The following is a 25,247-nucleotide window of genomic DNA, read 5'->3' on the forward strand; positions in this document are numbered from 1 at the left end:
CCTTCAGATAGACACTTGAGAATCTTCAGCAGGATGGAAGACAGTTTGAAAGGAGGTTAACAGGAAGACAATGTGTACAGTAAGAAGAGTTAAAAAAAGAAAAAGGTACAAAACCCTGGAAGACATTAACATAGAAGAAGCTGAATGAGGAATTAGAGCCAAAGAAGTCTGTTAAGGAGATTCCCAAAAGAGGAAAGAGAATCCAGGGGACAAACTGACAAAGGCACTGAAGGAGAAAGACAGAAAGAGCAGTCTCTTCTTCCCGTTCACTCAAGGCTACATTAAAGCCAACAATCTTTTCACATTGGAGACTACACCGGCTTCTTCTGTATTCTTCACACTGCTTGTGCAGTTGTGCCCAATACACATAGAGCAGGTATTAGTAGATATTTCTCTTAGAAAATAACAGTGCTAAACTATAAGAACCATCTAGTCTAGTCTCCCTATTACAACGAATTAAATAAACAATATAAAATCAAGTTGGAAGATTTGCACAAGGGTGGCAGTCATATACAACAGTAAATAATTTCAAGAGCAACATGAGAAAATGTAACAAATTGGTGACACGCTAGTAGAGTGAGTTTCTTTTGCATAGTCAGAAAACAAATCTACTTCAATCCAGCTCGCCTTTTTTCTTTCACCATTGGCTCCTCTCCATAGCACAGATCTTTTCACTACGTAACTTAGCTCCTGATTGGAAATCTCCAAGTCATACGGTATAAAAAACTTGGTTTCTTCACTCTGTATATGCTGAAATGCATCTAGTGTCCAAGAATCACTGTGCAACCTAAGAACAAAATCATCTGTTATTTGTTTTTATGTTTCGCAAATCTCATTTACTTTTTCTCCCATGTTAAGTAATTTATGTTTATTTTATTAACTCATTTATTTAGCTCATTTTTCCCATTCTTTTCTTCAGAAGTTATTTGATGATTAAGATTACAGAAATTATTTGATAATTTCCTCAGCTAAATATCATAACCCAACCACAGCAATCTGGGGGATTTTTTTTTTTTTTTTTTGGTAGTTATTTCCTGTAAGCTTACTGCTTCTGATTTTTCATGTATACGTAATAGACTGTAGAAAACTGATAAATGTTTAGCCATGAATTTGGATTATGAATATCCAAATTAATTCCCATGTGAGGAATTTATCTAAAGGAAATTTCAAATCGGGTTCACTCTTCCTCCATGAGTTGGTTTTGGTACCTGTGTGGTAGAAACTCCATTGGATCCAGGTCGTTCAGTCAGCACAGAGATACCGCTTAGTTGGTTGTTTTCCAACTTGAATGATAAATGGACCAATTTGCCGAAGCACCTAACCTGATAAACACTCATTTCATCTTTTACCACTTTTCAAAACAACTCCAAATATTAACTCAGAAAATCACTGTTTTTCTTGGGATACTAATAAAGTAATAGTACCTTACCAAAAAATTGATATTTTAACAAAAATATTAATTCTTTGATATTAAGTAACATTTAGATGAGTACTATAGGCATTAATTAGGCCAATACTTATAAAATGGTTCCATTAAATACCCCTAAAGGTAGAAAAAAATGTGTATACTACCTCTAATCTACTAGTATTTATTTTAATACATGTTTTATTTTTCAAAACTTCAAGTAAAATTGAAAATCTGGGGAAATATCATATTTATCTTTTGATTTAGCATATGTTTGGCTCACCATGTACATCTGACACTAATTTAAGAATCACCGAATTGTGCCACTAACAGTTCCTAGGCCAGACCAAGATCCCTTATGTATCAGTGTCAGTAAACTACCTTGGGCAGAAATACATTTTCTTAAAAGGCCCAAGATATAAATTGGACTATCAACCTACCCATTCAAAGTAGAGAATTGCAAGTATTTTATTTCAATGATCACAATAATTATATTTTGTTTTAAATAGTCCAGATAATTAATACTGGAATTTATTGATTTTCCTTTATTTTTATTTTTTATTTTTTTCCTTTTTTTGTCTTTTTTCGTGTCCGGCAACGGATTGCAACCCTCAGTGTCGCCCCCGTACCGGACTGGGACCAGCAATGGGATTGCAACCCTCAGTGCCATGCCCGCACCCCGCTCAGCCAGTGAGCGGGAACCGGTCTGTATGTGGGATCCGAACCCTCGGCGGGAGCGCCACCGCGCTCCCAAGCGGCGCACTGTAGCAGTGCGCCACCGGGCCTGCCCTTGATTTTCCTTTATAATGGCAGTCAATTTCACATCCATTGAGGATTAAGCCTCACCTTAATCCTGCCTTTTACATATTAACACACTAAAATAAAAAAAGTTAGCCTTAGTGTTTTAAGTGCTGTGGATTGAATGTCCCCCCAAACTCATTGAAGCTTAATTCCCACTGTAATTGTTTAGAGGGTGGGAAATCCTATTAAAGTAATTGAGAGGTCGGGGGAGCCTTGAAGAGGTGATTAGATTAAGAGGACCATGACATAGTGAATGGATTAATCCACTTGATTTAATGGTGGTCCCTGGCATGGTACTGAGGGCTTTAAAAGAAGAGGCGGTGAGGATTTTAGTCTCTCTCTCTGCTCAGCCATCCACCATGTGACACTCTGCTTTGCTGTGAAGAGTCACTACCCACCAAGAGGGCTCTCGTCTGGTATGTTCCCTGGACTTTGGACTTCCCAGACTCAGAAACTGTAGGCAATAAATATTGTTTCTTTACAAATGACCCAGTTCTAGGTATTTTGTTATAAGCAACAGAAATGTATTAATACAGTAAGAAACAAAGACAGAATTTAAACTCAGAGTTAACTTCAAAGTTCCTTTTACTCTATCACACTGACTCATCAGTTAAATAACTGATACGATGCTGATCTTCATTTAACTACCTCTACCTTGATTCTTTCCAAAATAATAAAAGAGACGTTTTGACTTTTAGCTGCCAGATAAGATCTTCTATACGTCCTTTTTTTTTTTTTCTCAACTATTTTGCATTTATCACAGAGTGAAAATAAAAGCAAAGAAAAGCCATATGGCTCGTGCCATCCAAAAACACAACTACTGCTCTTACTGTGCTTTGAGATTCTAGGTCACCCATTTGAATGATTTACTAGTTGCCTTGTTAAACAAGAACTAGTCTTTACCATTCTCTTAAGTTCGTTTCATGTAACATTTATCTTTTTCTTTTCATGGTGGTAAGATTTAATGTAGTTAAATTACTGTCGATTTGCTGCCATAAACATTTCCTATATGAAGATTTTAAGTGTGGGATTATCAACAATGCAATTAACTTTGAATTAATTAGGAATCACAGTCCTGTTTCTGCTGGCTTCTGTTTCTTTTGCCCAGAAAATGTCTGTCTTCTCTTTATTTTGCCTTCATTCTGTTTGAAGGAATAATTATGTAAACATCCAAGCCTGGATCTACAGGATGATAAACAAGTGTTTTGAAAGAGAAAAAAATGGCATACTGGAATATGTAAAGCTGTACAAAGATTAATTGCTTTATAGTTTTACCTAAAATTTTTTTTCTTGCCATTTTGGGTGGCATTTTCTAGTGAAAAGTTCCATGAAGGGTTGTTAATGAGCCAATTTACCAACCTTTATTAGTTTATAGCATATTTTCCAGCTCCATAAAGCCAGCTTATATAAACAAGGAGAAAACAGTGTATAGTTACATAAGCAAAATAATAAAATAAATAAATTGAACATTGATAATTATGTAATGCTTTTGATAATATAATCATTCAAACAATGTCTATCGAAAAGTGAATTATTCTTTTGAAGAAAAAGATATTTTATCCTTTTGTACATCTGCTGAACTTCTGCTTTTCTGGTTCTCCTTAGAAGTTTAAAGTCCAACTAAATGTTAGGAGAATTTTTGTAAAGATAAACAATATAAAAATGGTTTCAATTATATAAATAAATAGGGTTTTGGTAACGTTGATGAAAGAGAGCAACAGACTATTCTCTCTGTATATACAACGTTTAATAAAATATTAAGTTTAGACTTTTCATGATCATATTTAGTTATGAAAGTTTATTATTCATTCAAATGGGTCATAAGTAACACATACACACGTATTTTCATCCACCTTCTGCCATTTTGGAAGTGCGTGTGTGTTTGTGTGAATACCAAATTGAATTATATAAAATTAAAGATATTTGATCATATTGGGTGAAAGAAAAGTAAACATGAAAAAATTTAAACAATTAGTATATCTAGGAGGAGACTATACAAGCTATTATACTATTCTTGAATTTTTATGTGTTTGCGTTGCTTTTTAATAAAAAGCTAAAATCTTATAATTTTCTATTGAAATACACATCACTATGGTGATGGCTGCAAATTTAGATTTATTTTAATGATACAACTATTCACTATGTTTGAAATTTTAATATTCTTAAATTATTTTTTCAAAATGTAATTAAAAGAGAAACTACATTCCACCTGTCTGTAAGCCTTAGGCATTATTGTTCATAGAAATGGGTCACATATTATGCCACAGGTTCTGATGATGGCCAGCGAAACAAAGTAATTTACCAAGTCCTCTGCCCTGTGTCCTATATTTGCAGCAATTCATTGCCTGGTGAGTGGCAGAAGCTATTATGTTTGGTTCACATCTGTATGCGGGTCATTTACAAAAACCTAGTATGTGACATTTCTTTTAAAGCTAAAAAGGACAAGTGTGAACATTTAGCTAATATAGTATTTTAAGGGTCATGAAAAGGATTGAATCTATAACTTCAGCTAGCTCTAAATGCAAATATCTATGAAGAGAAATAAAATAAAATTGCTTGTTTCTAACTCCCTAAATTCCAGGTGAGTTTGGTGATGTGACTTTACACATTATTATAGTCAACGGGCTGATGATGTAAGATGGAAAACTACTTATTTACTGGTTTAATTACATTAGAATGACGCAGGTATAGTTCTGAACAGTCAGTATAGAAATAGTCAAACTTGTTTTAGTGCAACCAGCATATACTTGCTGAAATTCATTCTTTTTTTTTTTTTTACAAGTTAAAATCCACATATCTATAGCGGAATCATGGAACACTTTAAATGAGGTGCATGACATCAAAGTATTGATAAAGTACGAAGACAGTTTTTGTTTTCTAGAAACACTTGAGTGCTCACCATTCTGTTTAGTAGTAATTGAAATTCAAACAGCTTTGGTTTAAAACCATACTAAATAGAGAAAAACAGAAATACAAGGGAGAACAAAGAGCAAGAGGATAAAAGAGAAGGGAAACAGAAGTTTAGAAGAAGAAGAAAGAAATTTAGAAAATAAAAATGTGCACACAGTGAGAAGTAGTCAAGAATCTCCCCTCCCCCTGCCCAGTTCCAAACACAATCCTGTCTTAGGTTTCTAGTGATGATCTAAATATCCTTCGTTGTACAGGAATACTTCCAAAAGTTACGTTTTATTTCAAAGGGAAGGTGTGTCTTTACCATATAAGAAAATATATTCATTTATTTATTCATGTTTTTAATTCAACAAATATTTGCTGTATTCTTTTGCATTCCAGTCATTTTTTCTTGGTACAGAGGAGGAAAGGGTGAGTTACAGAGTCAATCGCCTTGTGGTGATTTCATGGTCCAAGACCTTCATGTTGTTTTGTCACAGTATTTCTATTTCATTGTAGCTTGACTACTTATGTAACATTAAAATACATGGTGTGGAGACTTCAACACATCATTTTTAGGCACATGTAAACTTCCTTAGTTTGTGGCAGCAAACCAAAATAGTTTTTCTTTTTGTATGGCTATTTGTTCAATTGTTTCAGTGATAAGGATGGTGAAAATTTTTCGGGAGGAGTTTTAGAGATTATAAATGTTGCTGACAGAGACACATGGGGAGTGGCACTGGCCCGTACAGATTAACCGTGCTATCAGATGCAAGTACTTACATGAAAGTGGAAAAGGAAATTTCTCATCACAATGACCTAAAATAAGCTCAAGCCAGCGATTTGGATTGAGCCAACCAGACAACCTGAACCTTGTCGCTTCATCCAGGTACACATATCTTCTTGTCACCTGCTTGTCATTGGTCAAAAGTCACATGCTCCATTTCCCATAGGCTTGGGATGGAAATAGAGGTTCCGGTAGATTATTCTAGTTTCTTTCATCCTAAACGTATCGGACACAGGCTAGTTAACAAAGTCAATTCACCAAATTACCAATTAACTATTTAGTCCTAATGACCAACTTTTATTTTGTCTTTATAAGAGAACAAACATCATGTCAAAGAATGTTTAATTTATTTCTTACCTGGCCTCTTGTAGCTACAGATAGGGAGAGCTGAGGTGGAAACAGAGCATTCAATCTGCTGAGAAAGATGCGGAAGAGGAATCAGAACACAGTCCGGCCTCAAATGCCCTAGACAGAGAGCTTAGGGTCTGAAGAGTACAGGGGAAAAAACACCAATAGGCTTTCAGCAAGTGGGTGTTCACTGAAGTTATCTGGACACCCAGCAATGAGCCATTTTGGTTACAATCATTCAGTTTACTGGAGCTGACACAGGTAGTACCTAAATTTTTTAAATAGGTCTATTCCTATGCAAGTGTGTCTCTTGTGCACATAGTTCATTTCTGCCTTTCAAGGCACAATGTGCCCATGAACTAGGTGATAATTTCAGGAAATGAAAATTGTTTAGCTATATATAAATTACATAAATTTTAGAAGTTTTGCCTCTACATGGTAAACAATCTGTTGCCTTTACTGAGGAACATTATAAAGAAGACTGGAGAAAGTGGAATATTTTTCATGTTCCACAGTGGAAAGATTCAGAATGTGAAAAATCTTTGATTATCTCATACATATTCCCTAGACAATGAATGTGCTCATAATATTCTCATCAAAATCTGTCTTTAAATTATTTTAATCTAAATTAATTTTCCTAAGTAATAAATGACAGCCGCTAAAACTTACAAGGCTATTTGGAACTATTAAGTCAATGATTAAGAAGACATAAGCAGCCCCCCAAACTAATTAACTTGACTACCAGTCTTTGAGATTTGTGTACAGCTTCCAGGAACATAAAAGCTTAAACAAATCTAACTGACATTTAAATTGTGATTTCTTATTCTCTGCATATTATAAAGAAATGTGTGAGCAGTCTGTAGATGTTTTGTACTATTCAGATAAAGGATTTAGAATTAAGGAATACATATGATATCAGTGGAGGTTTTATTTGGAAGCACATGAGAAACTCTGCAAAGCCAAACACACAGAGAGTCATGGGTTGTCTGCAGAGCTTACAGATATCTGGCCACTTATGTAAGTTTGGTAAGAAAGTTTGGTAAATTTTGTAGAAGCAGCTCCGGAAAAAAAGCAGCTCATTCTGTCCATCACACTGGAAAAATAAAATGATGAATTAAAATTGCTTAAAACAAAACCCAGGAAGATAAAATGGCAAAACAGTTAACATTTAAAAATAAAACCAACTTAAACAGGAGACCAGTATAATAAAAGATAAAAATGATGTCCCTTTTAGATCTCAACACCATCCACATCAGATGACTCCTACGTGGCTTAGGACAAGGGGTTCAATGGAAAGCATTTAAACTTTATAAAAATAGAAGTAAATAGTTGTAAAATTTCTGAAGGAGAAAGGATTTTTAAAAATCTGAGTTATTTAATGTCATAAAAATGATTTTAAACACTTTATATGAATTTTAAATATCTGTTTTTTAAAAAATCAAAAATAAATTTTAAAAGGGGATTAACAAATGGAGAAAATATCTGTTAAAATATAACGAAAGGGTTAATAATGTTATTACATATAAAATTCATATAACTAAGAAAAACATTTGCTCTATAGAAAGGAAAGCCAAAGGACACTTAAATGTCAGTTCACAAAAAGGGAATATGAATGAATAATAAGCACATTAAGGATGTTTAGTAACCAGTAAACAAAGGCATGCACGTTTAGAAAAAATGAGATTTCTTAGATTAAGAAAAGGTTAACAAATTATGTGAACACGGTTTATTAAGTTCCCTCATGCACTGTGTAGAAGCAAAAATCCATACAAATTCCCTAGAAAACAATTTTGCAATAGTTATCAAGTGTCTTAGAAAAAATCAGACCCTCTGAACCAGTATCTCTGGGTCTCTAGGACTCTTCAAAGAATAATTTAAAGTGTGAGCAAGATTGTGTGCCTCAAGATGTTCATCAGAATTATTTATAAGATGTACAAAAAGATGAAACAACCTATTGCCCAGCAATAAAGAAATATTGAAATGTTTTCATACTATTTCTACAGTATAAAATATTGTGTAGGCATTAAATGCTTACGAAGTTAATAAAGAACATAAAAATATTATATAATATTAAGTGTAAAATCAACATACGAAGTTGTACTTACAGTATATAATTTCAACTTTGTAAAAATAAACATACGTGGGAAAAAGGTTGAAACAAATTTATCAAAAGATTAACAATATATTGCCTAGAGAGTGAGATTATTGGCATTTTTTTAATTTACTTTTTGATTCTTTTCTGTAGTTTCAATTTTTTCCTAAATAACAGATATTCTTTCTAGAATAAGAAAAATCATTAAAAATATTAATACTCTCTTAAAACTACAGAATCAAGTCCAAATACTCATAGCCAGCTCAAGAACTTCCTTGCACAGAGGCAAAGAACTGGTGTCCCAGTTAACTCTCCAATCAGCACTACCAGGAGAGAGAATTTTTCTAGTAGAAACCCTTCAGCAAGAAATGTCTCAGGCTCTTGGAGGAATCAGAGCCAATCAGCTAAATTCAACAGGGTCAAGTGTTGAGCTCGCACGGCCAGTCCCCATAATGTGGAGCTTCCAGTGCCCAGAGCTAGACACACTTCTGTATTAACAGCCAGCACCGCAGACCTGATATCACGGTGCTTGCCATGTTATGACTATTGTGTTTACATCACTGATGCCAAAGCCCAGAAAGACATAAGGTCGTTGCTTTAATATTCTGATCAAGAATGCCAACCTACATCAGTCAGCCTGTACAGATCCACATCAGCCTTTTTCACTGAGTTATTATTTCTGTGTATCTTTGGCTATTTATACCCAGACACCCCACTTCATTGACCACAAGTGTCTGCTGTGGACAGGGTTTGCTTCATGGAAGAACTGGCTGCTCAGTGCAGAGAAAGATACTTTGGAAACAGCAGCGAAGAGAGATTCTTCAGCTGACATATTGGAGTGACTTTATTCATATGGAAAATACAGATATTTTCTCTGTGAGAGATTACTGTAACTATCAATACCCGAAGGAATCTTAAGAGCATCTGCTTATGAAATGCAAGCAAACCTTGCTCAGGGTAACTGAGCATACCTCGTTCTGACAGGACAAGGTAAGCATGGAAGACTTGAGAGAGAGAACAAAACTTGGTTATTTCTTCGGAATTTTTCCAGGTTCATGCTCTATGATGTCCAGGCATTCCATCTGTCTTTGCTTTTTCCATAATTGTTTTTTCACACATTACAGAGCTTCCCACCCCTCCTACCCACACCTGCCCTTGGGGTAATCTTTCTATTCTATTTTAAAGCAAACACCCATCTGTTAGGTAGCAAAAGATTAAATCCTAGTTACTTCATGTATAAATTCTGTGTTTACCTTTTCACTCTTTACAAGTAATATAGATAATAAAAATGTAGACCTTAGACTGTAAATAGCATGGTTATAAACATTCACTGTGTTTTAAGTGAGAAGTGTTGTATTGATGTGGGAATAAATGATGTAAAACATTATATGACAATTTTTTCAGTTCTGCAAAAATCTAAACTACATAACATAAAATTTATTTCTTTAACTTTTCTGGGAATCCCTAGTCATTTTAAATAATAAAGTGATTATTTATGTAGAGCGTCTTATAAAATCTACACATATGTATTATGTTTATCATGTTAAACAAGAAAATGCCTAAAATCTTGCAAATGGACATCCTTGCTTTAGAGCCACACAACTAGTTAGTGGTCAAATGAAAGCTGAGAAATCAGGGAAGACTTTCTACTCTTCCCCAGGAAAATAAATGCTCTGGAAAGAGGGCATACAGTGCTTATGACATGTCAAAATATAAACCAAGCCTATGACTAAACAACACACATCCCCTGGAGGCTTAGGCAATTTTACTACTCCAGGAATCTGCACTCATCCACACATCTTTATCACATCAAGGGACAAGATCTTCTTCCCAAGTCCAAGGTTTGTTCCCATCTGTGCTGTACCTCGTGTCTTCAGAGACCTCACTCACTCAGTTATCTTCCCTTATATTATGGTGTTTAAAATATTTCCCGTCACAATTTTCATCTTTGCATAGAAATATATTCAAGCCACACCTCTATTTAAAAACCACCCTTTTGGAAATGTCTTTTTCTAACTACTTTCCATTTATGCATAGTTCTGGCAGGGGAAGTGGCAGATTAACGGGTATAAAGCTACGCTATCTACCCTAAGTGAATCAATGTATAGCATATGCACATATTGTAACTACACGTCGTACCCCACAAATATGTACAAATAAATGTCAAAAAAATAATTGTCGGTAAGTAATGATTCTACGCCCTCGCCCTTCACTCAGCCGACTGCAATTTAGCCTCTGCCTGATGACACTCAATGCTTCTGCCACACAAATTCATAGTCTATATTGATTTCCCTGAGCTCTTTGCTCATCTATCCAACTGCTGATGAAATACTATCCCTTGGCAATACCAAAGATATCTCAAGGTCAAACTGAATGGAGATTTAATGCATTATCTCCTGTAAAGGTTTACTCTGTAGGTAATCCCTGCCTCTGAGAATGCTTCAGCCATCTCCCAATCTGCTCAACTCCAAAATTTGAGGTTATGCTAAATGTCATCCTCTTCTACAGCTTTGGTTTTCAACCAGCCCGCAAGTTACATTCTGCTGCTTTACTATTGCTTAACTTTATCCCAGCTGTCTTTCTCTTTAGTTAAGGTTCTGGACACCCCTTGCCTCGACTATCAAAATTGTTTTCCTACTAGATTTTTCTGCTTCCATCCTGGCTACTGTTAAATCCATCTTCCCACCTACTAGCAGAATGATCTTCTGAGAGTTATTTTAAATCGCTCAGAGTTTTCACTTTACCATTAGAACAAATTCAAGCTCCACAGTATGATATCCAAGTCTTTTATCATCTGGTCTTGACTACATTTCCAACCTCATTTCAGCCAATTGCCATTTCCCCGTATCCTGTATGCTGTCTATGTCAACATACCTTTGATTTGCCAAATATATCACGCTTTCTCAAGACCCTTTGGTTTTATACATCTTCCCTTTGCTTGAAAACATGTTTGACTCTGTTTTTCTTCTAGCTGAATTATGTTAAAGCGTCAAAGATTGCCCAAATGTTATATTTCCACTGAAGTCTTTGGCTACCACCACCCTCCTCCAGCCCTGTGTTGGTTCCTTTTCTCTATGCTTGCAGAGATTCCTGTGTTGATCTCTTTCTAGCACTTTTATTTTAAAATTCTGGTGAGAGCACTTAACATGAGATCTACCTTCACAAGAAATTTTTAAGCACACAATGTGGTATTGTTAACTATACACACAATGTTGTAAAGCAGATTTCTCGAATGTAATCAACTTGTATAACAAAAATTTCATAACCTTGAATAGTAACTCCCTCTTACCCCCTCCCCTCAGCCCTTAGAAATCTCTTATTCTGTTCTCCGCTTCTGTGAGTTTGGCTATTTTAGATAACCTCACTGTAGTGGATTGAATTATGTCCCGCAAAAACTCATTGAAGCTTGAATTGTATCTCCCATGTTTTATGTATTAAAAACTTAGCCCCCACTGTGACTGTTATGAGGGTGGGAAATCCTACTATGGTAATTGAAATGTGGAGCCTTGAAGAGGTGATTGGATTATAGGACTGTGCAGTAGTGAATGGGTTAAAAATGGTGGTCAGGGGCATGGTTCTGAGGGCTTTAAAAAGAGAGTGAATGAGGAGGTTACTCTCTGCTCTCTCTGCTTCCACCATCTTGCAATGTGAGACCCCTGGGTCACTGTTGCCACCTCCAGATGGACTTTGGACTTCTTAGCCTCAGAAACTGTATGTAATAAATTTCATTTTCTTTATAAATTACCCAGTTCCAAGTATTTTGTTATAAGCAAGAGGAACTGACTAGTACACTCACATAAGTGGAATTATGCAGTATTTATCCTTTTGCGACTGGCTTATTTCACTTAGCATAATGTCCTCAGGTTCATCCAAATTACCCCACATTGAAGGATTTCTTTCTTTTTTTATAGATGAGTAATATTTCATTGTATGTATGTACCACATTATCCATTCATCTGTAGATGGCTATTGTTAATAATGCTACCATGATCATGGGAATGCTAATACCTTTGAAATCCCGATTTCAATTCTTTTATATAAATGCCCAGAAGTGGGATTGCTGGATTATATTACAAAGCTGCAATAATTAAAATAGTGTAGTACCGGCATAAAGACAGACATAGACCAATGCAATGGAATAGAGAGCCCAGAAATAAATCCACATGTATGCAGTCAACTGATCTTCAAAAAGGGTGCCAAGAATACACAATGGAGAAAGAATGGTCTCTTCAACAAACAATGTTGGAAAAAGTGAATATCCATCCACATGCAAAAGAATAGAAGTGGATCTTTATCTTACATCATGTAAAAAAAAATCAACTCAAAATGGATTAAAGATTTAAACATAATAAGACATGAAACTGTAAATCTCCTAGAAGAACATGTGGGAAGAAAGCTTCATGCCATTGATATTGGCAACGATTTCATGGATATGACCCCCAAAGCAAAAATAGACAAGTGGGACTACATCAGACTAGAAAGCTTCTGCAAAGCAAAGGAGACATTCAGCAGAGTAAAACGTCTCCCTAGCACTTTTCACAGTCTCGTATTTGTTGCTTTTCTTGCTTTTCTTCGCCCCCGCGCACTGCTTGCTAACTTGACGACCTGGCAAGCCAAACCTTATGTTATTCAAGATCAAAGCTGAAGGATGATTCTACTATTGTTGATTTTGGCAGAGGTGGGGAGTGTGGGAAGAAATCAGGTTGAAAAGAGGAGAAAAAGAGAATTGCAGACAAGCTTCCCAGGAAATTTTCCAGGATGTCATTAGATATCAAGGGAATACTCTTTGTTTCCTGTTGGTCCCTGGTTTGAAGAAACAAGTATCATGACCCACAGCAAAATTAGCTCTGGCTATTATGGGGAAAATATTTCCCTAAAAGTCAAATAATTTCTTGGCTGATCTTCATGACAACTGTTACGTGTAACCAAGGACATTGCTACCCTAGTGATGTGGAGATGGTTCTAACTTCTCTTCTTTAACCACATTTTCACAACCTAACGATATAACAACAAGAGTGGAGTCTGAACACTCTGAAGAACAAACTAATTGAGGCAGCTTACCTGAGACAGTCCACATATAAAATCAAAGAAGAAATGATGAACAGGAGGATGTAAAGCAGCACCATGATCACTGCACCAAGGACTCCTGGTTGTGTGGTCCTTACAAACATGCACTAGAGCTTCGCCGCATCAGCTACAGGCGGTTCCACATTATGTGTAAGCCGCTGACAAATCAAGATACAGATTTTTTTTAAATGAGGATGGAAAAACTGTTCATTAGGTTTGATTAATTGAAATACAGAAAGACTATATGACACTATAATTTGTCTTTAAATTAAATCTAGATACTGAAGATTGCTAGAGTTTGAGCTGCAGAAAGGAAAAGAAAAAGGGCTAAGTTCTGCATGCTTGGTTTACCAGGTTTTTCTTTTTTCCTCTCTAAGCCATTAAATGCATGCACTGGACATGCAATTTATACAGTAAAAGCCATGTTTTATTTATGTACTATTAACTTCTGAATTTAATGAACACAAGATATGAAGAAATTAAATATGATGGTGGAAAGATTCCTTTCTTTCTGAAGCAGATTGGATAGGAATTTAATTTGTGCTATGCATAAAAGTGATGGCTTATTTTAGAAACTTATAAAAAAGTTATCAGGCTATTTAATGTGAGGCTGAAAACCAAAGTTTACATTAAGTTAACAATAAGCCCTTATTTTAGACAAGGAAAGATGAATTTTATATCAGATTAGAAATAAATACAAGGCAATGAGGTCTTTAAAAACAAATATAAATTGCTAAGGAGCTACAGTATCATCATAATGAGGCCTTTGACCTTTGAATTTTATAAAATATGAATTTTTTACATTATGACTATGAGGCCGGCCCGTGGCTCACTTGGGAGAGTGTAGTGCTGATGACACCAAGGCCACAGGTTCAGATCCCTATATAGGGATGGCCAGTTAGCTCACTTGGGAGAGCGTGGTGCTAACAACACCAAGTCAAGGGTTAAGATCCCCTTACTGGTCATCTTTTAAAAAAATAAAAATAAATTATGACTATGGTATCAAATAGAAATAATGTGCAATATAAACATAAAATAAGGTATCTTGTCCCCAATGCAAGAATGAGAGAATTTCCTTAGTTTCTTTAGTTTATATAAAAATATAGTTTATATAAATATAGTTTATTTATATATACTTATGTATGGATGAAAACGGAAGCCTAGACAGATTAATTTGTATTTTCCCCGCACCTAAATATACTCTACTGATTGGGCAGTGACTAGAATTCGGATGTTCCAGCTCTCAACTACTGCTTCTTTGACCACCCCAAACTTTTATTCTTTATACTCTGTACTTGTCAATCAGTCTATCTTGCAAAATGTGGATCTGCTGCTTAGACTTTAGGCAGTGGATTGTAAGACCTGTCATGCATTTCTCCTATTCCAGATCTTACTCTTCTGCTATTTCTTAAAAGTCAAGAAATAGATAGAAACAGGATTCGTTGATGAAACAAACAAACAAACAAGGGTATAATTTTGATACCAACAATACAATCTAATCAATAAGTGCTAATCATTCATTGGACCCCCATGTACTGAGTACCTACTGTGGGTCATTAAGCTCTGAAGATAAAAGAGGGGATAAAATTAGTCAAAATTCCTCCCCTCATGGAGCTTACCATTAAGTAGAGATGGGGTGTGGAACAATAGTTAGCATAAATATAAGATTAAGTAACATATATGATATATGAGAGGATGATATTAAAAAGAAAAATATAAAGCAGAAAAGAGATAAAGGAGGAATAGAAATATGACACTAAATATCACCGTCAGAAAAGGTGTACCTCCCAAATGGCATTCATCACATGCTGCCTAGACCATGTCTTTGTATGTGTATATTTTGATTCCCCAATGAATTTGTAAGTTCTTGTCTGGACCATCAAGACAGTGGCTCTTACATCTTGTATCATCCAAAGAGCAAAGTATCATCACCTCATTTAATCCTCTCATCTTTATTTCTTTTATGTTCTACGTAGATTTTTTAAGGTTTATCCCCAGTGAGTTTCTCACTTGATTTTCCCAACAATGCTGTGAAATGAGGAAAGATTATTACTATTTGCAGGTATTACTACTTTGTAGGATGCATACGAGGACATTGAAGGCTGGAGAGGTAAACTGACTGATTCGATATCACACAGTTGACAAATGGCAGAGCTGAGAGCAGAACCCAGCTGCCCCTGACTCCAACTCAGTGATCTTTCTCCTACTTCACAGTCACTGCTAATGGAGTGCTCTCTATGGTTTGGATGTGTCCCCCAGAATGCACGTGTTGGAAGCTTAATCCCCAAAGCAACAGTGTTGGGAGGTGGGCCTAATGGCAGGTGTTTAGATCATGAGGGCTCCACCCTCATGAATGGATTAATGCCGATAATAATAGGGCTTGAGGCTGCCAGTTTGATCTCTTGCCTCCTCTTGCCCTCTCTGCTCTTTTGTCATGGGATGACACAGTAAGAAAGCCCTCATCAGATGCGAGCCTCTTGATCTTGGACTTCCCAGCCTCCAGAACCATGAGCTGGTATATTTCTGTTCATTATAAATTGCCCAGTTGAAAGGTTTATTGATATAGCAGCACAAAATAACTAAGACATGAAGCCTTGAGAGGTACTGGCTGAATGGCAGTGCTTGCGTTCTAACCTTCATTTGATCTTTGATCTCGTGTGTTCTTCTTATCTCACTATCTATACCAAGGGCAGGAGCAATATCATATTTATTCTGTATCTTTTAAAATCTTTTGCAAAGAGTATATAGTCAAGAAATATGTTCTGATTGATTAAAACATTCAATAACAAATGTTTCTTCTACTTTTTATCCAGATTAGGGCTCAGGCAGAGGAAGAATGTATGAACTTGTAGAGTTGTTGGGCATAGTGTCACCATTGAGGAAATGCATCAACAGCCTCTGAGCCAGCAAACCAAGAGACTGGCAAAGTGTGACTAGCAACATCAACAGCCACTCAGCACTTCAGCCGCAAACCATTCCACCTGCCACATCTCCTTTCAGAGAGCTGTGAACAAAATGATTGCAGAACAGAAAATATCAGCAGAATTAGGGAGCATCTCTCTGGGCTGGATGACCTGGATCAAACAGACAATCCTCAGCTTTATCTGCAAAAGAAGTTCTGAATGACCTGCAGGTATGAACTCAGGTGACCCGAGTCTCACGAGTGACATTTAATCTATGACAACTGCGATCCCATGTGAAACAGTAGTTCTCAAACTTTAATGAATATCAGAATCACCTGGAAGCCTTGTGAAAGCACATGTTGTTGGACCCCCTTCCAGAGTTTGTGACTTGGAAGATTTGGTAAAGGACCTGAGATTTTGCATTTCTATTAAGTTCCCAGGTGATGTTAATGCTGTTAGTTCAGGGACCACACTATGAGAACCATTGCTTTAGCTCAGTACCTCTCAGACTTCAATGTGCTATCAAATCACCTGGAAAACATGTTAAAATGCACATTTTGATTCAACTGGTGGATGTGTCCATGTGCATTTTTAAAGATTCCCAGGGGATTTCAATGATGCTGATCTGCGAATTATACACAGCTTTAGAGATTTTTGAAAGATAGCAAAAGTGGATGCCCTCTGCAATGAAAAATGATGGATTCTAAGTGGAGAGTCAATAATTTGTGCAGATATGAAACAAACCTTTAGCTTTTCTTTCCAAGTAGAGAAAGATATGGGTGCTGCACTCATCTATTAGAACCCAAGTCCACCTCCATCAAATTACAGACCTCTGAACTGGTTCTGAGATGGTGACGCTGGAGGCTACATTCCTATAGATTACATCAGAGGCCCCAGAGTAAATTAAGTCTGCTCATTTATCAGCTGCCCTGGATACAGTGCACTGGTTGGCTATTAATCTGCCTAAAGGACCTGTTAGGAATAAGGAAAGCCATTCCAGGAGGGCTGCAGACATTTCTTCTGAGGATCTCAAAAGATCATAAGGGACACCTGCTCATCCTCCCCAAATGGCTTCACATGTAGCGTTGCAGTAGATGCTGTCCCAGCACCCACTGGCTCAATATGCACAACAGGCCTCCGGGAGGAATTGGGAAAAGCCCTGGGATATGATCCTCCCGGTACGCAAACGACATTCCTCTTACATCTCCTGATCAGCAAACCTTGACAGCACAGTAGTATCCTTGCTAGCTTGGAGTCTGAGAGAGGCAGAATGTGGATGAAATCCATCTGGCTGCAGATCAATATACACAGAATCAGAATGAGATTAATCAGCAGGATTGAAAAAAATCTTAAAGATGTGATAGAAAATACAACTTCAACTACGTCTAACTCAAAAGGCTCTGAGCCTCTTTCCTCTCTGCCACATCATCAAGGTGTTCAATGATGCTGAGGTTTCAGAGAGTGGGCCACAAGCTGGAGCATAAAAACAAGTCTGCCTTTCATATACTGATGAGTTTTCCTTGGTGTATGATTCTACCTCCAATCCCTAGCAGTGGGACTAGAAACTAGATACACTGGTAGGCTCAATGTGCACTGTTTTTAGTTCATTTTAATAACGTTAGATGACCTACATGGCTAAATTCAACAATTGTACTTCTGAGCATTCCTAGCAGAGGTCACTTCCACTCAGAAAGGAGTCAGAATTCTTACATGAAATCTAAAAAGGCTTTAGCTGACTTAGAGTTTCCAGGACCCCGGTTTGGTTGAGAGCAGCCGAGGAATCCCCAATGAGTAAAAGCCCAGCCTAGGAAGCAGCAAAGTGTATGGAGAGGCCTTCTGGGTAAAGCATCTAGCACCTTGTTTCCCACTGTGTGGTCCCTACAGAACCAATATCATTGGTATCACCTGGGAATCTGTTAGAAAGGCAGAATCTCAGGTCCTACCTGCACAGTCAGAATGTGCCTTTTAACAAGATCCCCAGAAAACTTGAAAACACATTAGAGTTTGAGAAGCACTGCTCTGGTACACTATAGCCTGAGATAGAGAAATGGCAAGAGGCTCTGCTGAACTTGGTTACTTGTTTCAGTACCCAGGATGTGGAATATCTTCACAGATGCAGTTTGGACAGCACTTTGGTCTTTAGTTCTAAAAGCACGTTATTAATGGTAGTCAACTTCAAACATAGTTAAAAAGTAGAGTCCATCAAAACGCCTTGTCTCTGTGATCTGCCTGTCACAGTGAATACAGTATAAACATATATATGTAAAATTTTTCTTTTTCTTCTTAATGGGAGAAATATACCAGGTGGAATATTATGTCATAAATTAAGATAATTGTATAAATTAATATCTGATCATATTGATTAATTTACACTATCCATTTGCTCTCCTGCTTGGAGCTATATTTTCTGGCCAGATCTACAATGCAGAAATTGAGTTTAAATGTAGATTTCCCTTCTTTTGCCTATTGAATGTGCTTAAAAATTTGATGACTCAAAGTTTAAGTGTTTTTTGGCTTGAATTATTCCATTATTTGTCCACATCTTTTATTTATTTTGCTTTCATAATCTAATCTAAAGCATTCAGCAACTTAAATGAGGCTTAGATAAAGTTGCTAAGTTGCAGGTTGGGGATCGTGGGTAACAGGCGGGATGGCAAAGGATGCTCCATTGAGTCTTCAATATGCCAGAGCTTGGATCTTCCAAGCTATGTTGCCACTCCTGCATCTTCCCAGTCTGCTCATCAGAGCTTTCCTGTGCAGCTATGATATCAGTGGTTCTCCAACTGTGGTCCTTAGACCAACAACATCACCTGGGAACTTGTTAGAAATGCAAACTCTTGGGCCCCACTCCTGACCTATGAAAAGAGAAACGATGGGGGTGGAGCCCAGCAATCTGTGTTTTAGCAAGGCCTTGCTGTAGATTCTGAAGCAGAATAAGGTTTGAGAATCAGCACATTCCAGTAACACTCACAAGGAAATCTCAGGCTTTGCAAATTCAAAGCCTCTAGAGATTTGGATGTAGCAATAAATTCAGACTAATATCTGCATCAATTATGCTTCAAATTATAGTCCCAAAATTCATTAGTTAAATCAAATACTTTGGTGTTATCAAATAATTGTCATTAGGGATGGGAGACATTTGATTTTGCAAAATAATGCATAAACTCAGTCTGAAGTAGATAGTGAGACATAATGGAAGAAACACCAGCCTTAGAATTTAGTACTCTGGATCCCAGTCCTAGTTGCAGGGTGAGGCACTATGGCCTTGGACAAATCATATAATTCTATGATTCTGATTTCTCCCAGTTCTTACCCCACCAACTTCCAGTCTTGTCGTAAATATGCAATCAAACAAATTGTGTGAAGATGCTAGAAAAATACATAGCCCTCTTCAAATATTAGAATCATTATCACCATTGTTTCTACATCCTCATGTACTTTAGTACAATATCCATAATCCTGAAATCCGAAAACTACATATTTGAGTGTGAAATATACTATATTTGTTACTCCTATTCATTACAAAAGTCAAAATAAATACCTATGTGTTGATTTTTTTTTAATTTATTTATTACTTTCAAATTTTTGAAAAGCTTTTATTCTTCTTGAGAGTCTTTATTACAGAAGAGTATTATATCACAAAGCAGATAAATAACCAAACCAATGAAAGGATATACTGTACAGCTACTTTTTTGCAATTTTGCCAATGAAAATCCTTAATATTAAAAGAAGTTACCCCAAAAAAAGTTACCAAATAAAGCTTCATTGTATTAATTTTGAAAATGTGACAGCTAGCTTGGATTTGATCTTCGACATGATTTCTGGCTTATTTCGCAAATGTTTAAGATAGTTAAAATTACATTTAAATTGATTGTAGTAGACATTTATGAATTTTTATGAGGAAAACCTTAACTCCAATTTAAGATGAATATTGAGTGTTCATCATTATTGAAACTTCCCATGTCAACTGATTCATGCACTAAAGCTAAATTCAACATCAAGGACTCATATCCTGGTTATTTTATTTGACTTACCCCCAGGAAAGCATCCACCACAAACACTGCCAATGGGTCTAGAACTGTCCATAGTCCCATGGCAATGATTAACTTTGACAAGACATCAGGGCAGGAGGCAAACACTAGCTGACAGCCCCATCGGATCAGAACCAAAAGGAGGAAGACTGCATTCAGCATCAAAGGCCCCACCGCGACCACAGGCAGCTCTTCTGCCATGCAAAGTGCAGAAGTTGGGTAGCAAAGCTCAACAGTGTGAGGGAAAAAATGGAACCTGTGGGGGGAAAACGGCAATCACATATGTGCAAACGAGGAATTACACAAAATGCCACATGCACACAAGAATGTGAAGAACGATGTGCTTTGCTTTCTATTTTAATATAGACAACTTGACATTTAATAGTACCCCCAAATTAAGTGTTCATCTTTTTCTGACCCCTTAGTACCACCTCAACAACTGACTTTCAAGGAAAAGGAAAATACTACCCTGTTCATTGTTCTTGTGTCACGGGCAATCATAGAAAATATGTCAATTTAAGCCACTGAGCAGAGCTTCCCTGCAATTTACACAGTATTTACTAGTAGACTTTTTGAAATGCAAAATATACCAGCAAAGTTTCTAATGGGTCCACCTCTAACAGAAATGAGAAATAGATATATACCTTAGATACATACCTAATAATTCTGCACAGTATTAGCATAGCTGATTAACGTTGCTTGTGCTCCTTCTAGCTAGACTCCCGAATACAACAGCAAGAACACCACCACTAACAACCAAAATATCCTACTTCTTGGTTGATCTAAAAGGATCAATTTGACACAACCTAAGAATCTAAGCATTCAATTCAATTCAATCTGAACCCAGTAATTTGAGCAGCCTTTCTGTGCAAAACGAGACTTCATTTCACTCTAAGTGTTCCCTTCCCTAAATTTCAGAATATGTAAAGCTGTTTTGTAGTTAATTCTGCTTGGACATCCTACTTATCAGCTCTCTACTAAAGGAGTTTTTCATTTTATCCACTCCTTGACCTTTGCTTCAAAGGAAGTGTTATGCTTTATTCTTATGCTGTTGTGAATATCAAGTGACATAACACACGTACATTTGTTAGCACAGCAGCTGACACAGAGAGAAGAAGAAATGTTCATTTTTGGTGTTATTATTGCTGTGCCTCATAGCTAAGATGTGACACAGTATGATTTAAGCTTTCAACCGAGACAACAGCCAACAAAATCTCCTATTATATCTTAGATCCTTCGTTGTTTAAGAAATTGTCAGAACTGGGCTGTCAATTTAATTGCAGTTTCATTTTAATAACAACTACTAAAGATAGGATTCCTTTTTTATCGAACGATAAAAAAGTGCATAGCAAAAAGCAACTAGCCCAAGCATGTAATATTTGTCCTTTCTGCTTTGGAAATCTTGACAAAAAAATAAAAAAGAAAGAAAAAGAAAAAAAGGAGGAAATGTCCATGTAAATATTCCCTTTAAAATACAGTCATTTGGAATTTATAAGTTTGCATATTCATTGACATATTCAACTATTGTGATTTAATTTCATAAGATTATCAAAAACCACGTGTGTGCATATATATATAAACATACACATATTTCCCTTTCATGAAGTCATAAAGTTCTTTGCAATCTTCTCTCTTGAAACTAGACACACATCTTTATTTTTAATCTGTACCATCTACATCTGAGAAAATGAATTTCACTTGTATTGATATCTATCTGTTTGTCTATCTACTGTGTCTATGGAGTCATGTTTATGGAGAGATAACCTTTAAAGTGTCATCTTTTTCCAGAGGATAATGGCCCAGAAAGCTGCCTAGGCTTGAGTTTGGTAATTGTTTGAATTCAGTAATTTTGCAGAAGCAGCAATCTTTGCTTCTGAGTACAGGTGATAAATCAGACTTATGTTACTTCTAAAATACCTTCAGCCTAAGTCACTCTGATAAAATCAAAATAGAACAATACATTGTTGCTAAATTCCTTGTGGATCTTGCTCAGATATTAGAACATATTTGGATCTGCTAAATTTTATATAAATATTGATATACCGTTTGTGCATTTGTATGTACAAGCCCATAAGATGAGACTATAACTGTAATAGATGTTCTTGCTCTTGGATGAAGACATTTTTGTCTTTTCAAATCATACCTGAATTTTAGGTCTTATGGTAAATAGACAGGAGAGGTGCTCTGTACTTTCATTTGTCCTATGAAGATGAAAATGCATCCCTTTGACTTCCAGGGGAAAGCACTCACTTGGTAACTGGAGTTGAAATGGCATGGAGGAAAAGCCACTGGGCAAGGTAATGCCAGTAGAGTCTCAGGAACCAGAGAGAAACCATCAGCAGGACAATGTACCAGAAGCCCTGGCTTTGCCATCCAGCTAACTGGAGTTCTGGAAATACTGACACCAGCACAAAACGGAGGTGCTTGAAGAATTCTCCAGATTCACTATCATCAGCAACTGAAGAACAGCTACAAACAAAGAAATACTAGATGAACTTTGGGCTTAAAGCATAACAAAAAGTGAAATATTTTGAGAATGAAGATACAGACATTGTGAAAGTAAAATTTAATGAAATTATTTCTAAATACTTAGGACTCAAAACTATTTATGTTCCTTTTTTCTATGATGAATGACTAAAGGGGAATATAAAGAAACATGGATCTGGTAAATGCAAACCAAAACCACAATGAGACATCACCTTACATCCATTAAAATGGCTGCTTTGCAAAACAACAAAAACAGAAGGTAACAAGTGTTGGCAAGGATATGGAGAAATTGGAACCTTGTGTGCTATTAGTGGGAAAATAAAATGGTGCAACCACTATGGAAAACAGTATGGCATGTCCACAAAAAATAAAAGTAGAGTTACCTAATAGTCCAGCAATTCCACTTCTGAATATATATCCAAAAATAACTGAACGCAGGGTCTAGAAGTGAGATTTGTGCAGCCATGCTCCTAGCAGCATCATTCACGATAGCCAAGATGTGAAAACAATAAAAACCTCCATTGAAGGATGAATGGAGAAAGAAAATGTGTCATATATATGCGGTGGAATATTATTCAGCTTTATAAAAGAAGGAAATTCTGACACATGCTACAACATAAATGAATCTTGAGGACATCTGCCTAAATGAAATAAGCCGGTCAGAAAAGGACAAATATTGTATGATTCCTCTTACACTCACATGAGATATCTAAAGTACTCGAAATCATAAGTACAGAAAGTAGAATGGTGGTTGCCAGGGTCTGAGGTGAGAGGAATCGGGGGTGCTGTTTAATAGTATGGAGTTTCAGTTTTGTAAGATGAAGAAGTTCTGGAGATTGGTTGTGCAAGAAAACAAATATACTCACACTGATCTCTGCACTTAAAAATTATTAAGATGGTAAATTTTATGTTATGCATATTTTACCACAATTAAAAAGTTTTAAAAAGAAACATGAAAATGTTTGTTATAAACAGCAAACTTAATTTTTTGAAAACAATCTTTTAAAATTTGGAATATATCCCTGTTTACCTCACTTCCTCATGATGATCCCTCCTCATTAAGATTAAGTGTAATTATTTGCATGTAACTTGTTAAATATCAACTATTTCATTTTTAAAGTTGTAATGAGTTATTAATATACCACTAAAAAATATGAATAAGAATTCAGAACTTAAGAACTTTTATTCCTTAACCCACTCCTGATATTTTCTGTTGAAACTAAATCTAAAAGAATCACATACAAAGTATCCTGATTTAGTTCTGGTTTCTTCTCTAAATTTAGCATTAAGAGCAGGAGATGTTTTCAAAGTTTCTAAAATTAAAGTTTTTGAGAGAGAGAAGAGTAAGAGGCCATCTGAAAATAACTGAACAATCAGAAGTCATTCTTCACTCAGTCCCCAAAATATGTGGCCGTAACATGCAGTAGAGTTAGCATAGTATAGTGATTGTGACTAAAAGTTCTGCAATCTGACTGCCTCTTTATACCTAACAACTACGTTATACCTTATAATCCCTCTCTATGCCTTAGTTTCCACATAAGGAAAAAGATATTAATAGTAGCCACATCGCAGGATCAGCGTGATGACTAGGTTAACAGAAGAAAGAAATACTGAGCAATGTTCTCACTGTGGTACATTCACAAAACAATAAATACTATCTGCTGACTTTCCTTCTTTCTCCTCTTCCAATATGGACCAGTAAGTGCTACTTTGAAATGGGCTGGGCTTCCATCAAGCCCCCAAAATGTAGAAAACCTGTCTAAATGATGATAGAATTCATTTTCTTATTTAAAGAGATATAAACTTGGAAATGCACATATCTGTCATTTAATCAAAGCAGTAAATATCATTGGCACCTACCATGTGTTTTATTAAACCAATCTACATATAGTCAATCTGTATAACAATAAGGTTCCAAATTTCTGGATTAGCTTGCCTAATTCTAGTGTAGAAAGATTTTCTAGAATGAGTCAGTAAATTCCTCAACCAAAAATAGTCCTAAAAATAAACATGTGACCAAAGGAGAAACTAGTACCAGCGTAAGTAGTTCAATGACTTAGCCACTGACCACAGAAAGTCAGAGCATTGCTGGGAACAGAATGGAAATGGAATTTATGGACATCTTCAAAAGATTTTCCATATAAAAGTTCATCTCTGAAGAGTTCATCTCTGAAGATTATCAAATATGATGACAATTATACCACGGGGAGAGAAAATAAATACCAGAAACAAGAGTTTTTGGAAGGAAAATAAAGAAAAAACAAACATAGTTCATCTCTGAAGATTATCAAATATGATGACAATTATACCACGGGGAGAGAAAATAAATAACAGAAACAAGAGTTTTTGGAAGGAAAATGAAGAAAAAACAAACAAAACTAATAATAGCAACATTCACAAGTAAGAGAAAACTGATGCTCCCTTAGCACCCCCAAAC

The 25,247-nt window shown here is 36.1% G+C and overlaps 1 protein-coding gene across 1 annotated transcript in view; it reads right to left on the reverse strand.

Annotated features, from left to right (window-relative positions):
- Window positions 1-627: 627 nt before the first annotated feature.
- The window catches only part of LOC103602182, a gene marked incomplete at its 3' end in the record, with an annotated part of 161,050 nt that continues 136,430 nt past the window's right edge, over window positions 628-25,247 (reverse strand). The window contains 4 exon segments of the mRNA XM_008586599.1: window positions 628-787; window positions 13,384-13,547; window positions 20,327-20,579; window positions 22,574-22,792. Of these exon segments, the coding sequence (XP_008584821.1) occupies window positions 628-787; window positions 13,384-13,547; window positions 20,327-20,579; window positions 22,574-22,792 (796 nt within the window).

This window comes from Galeopterus variegatus, unplaced genomic scaffold (genome assembly GCF_000696425.1).
Source record: "Galeopterus variegatus unplaced genomic scaffold, G_variegatus-3.0.2 Scaffold4040, whole genome shotgun sequence".
Lineage (NCBI taxonomy): Eukaryota > Metazoa > Chordata > Mammalia > Dermoptera > Cynocephalidae > Galeopterus > Galeopterus variegatus.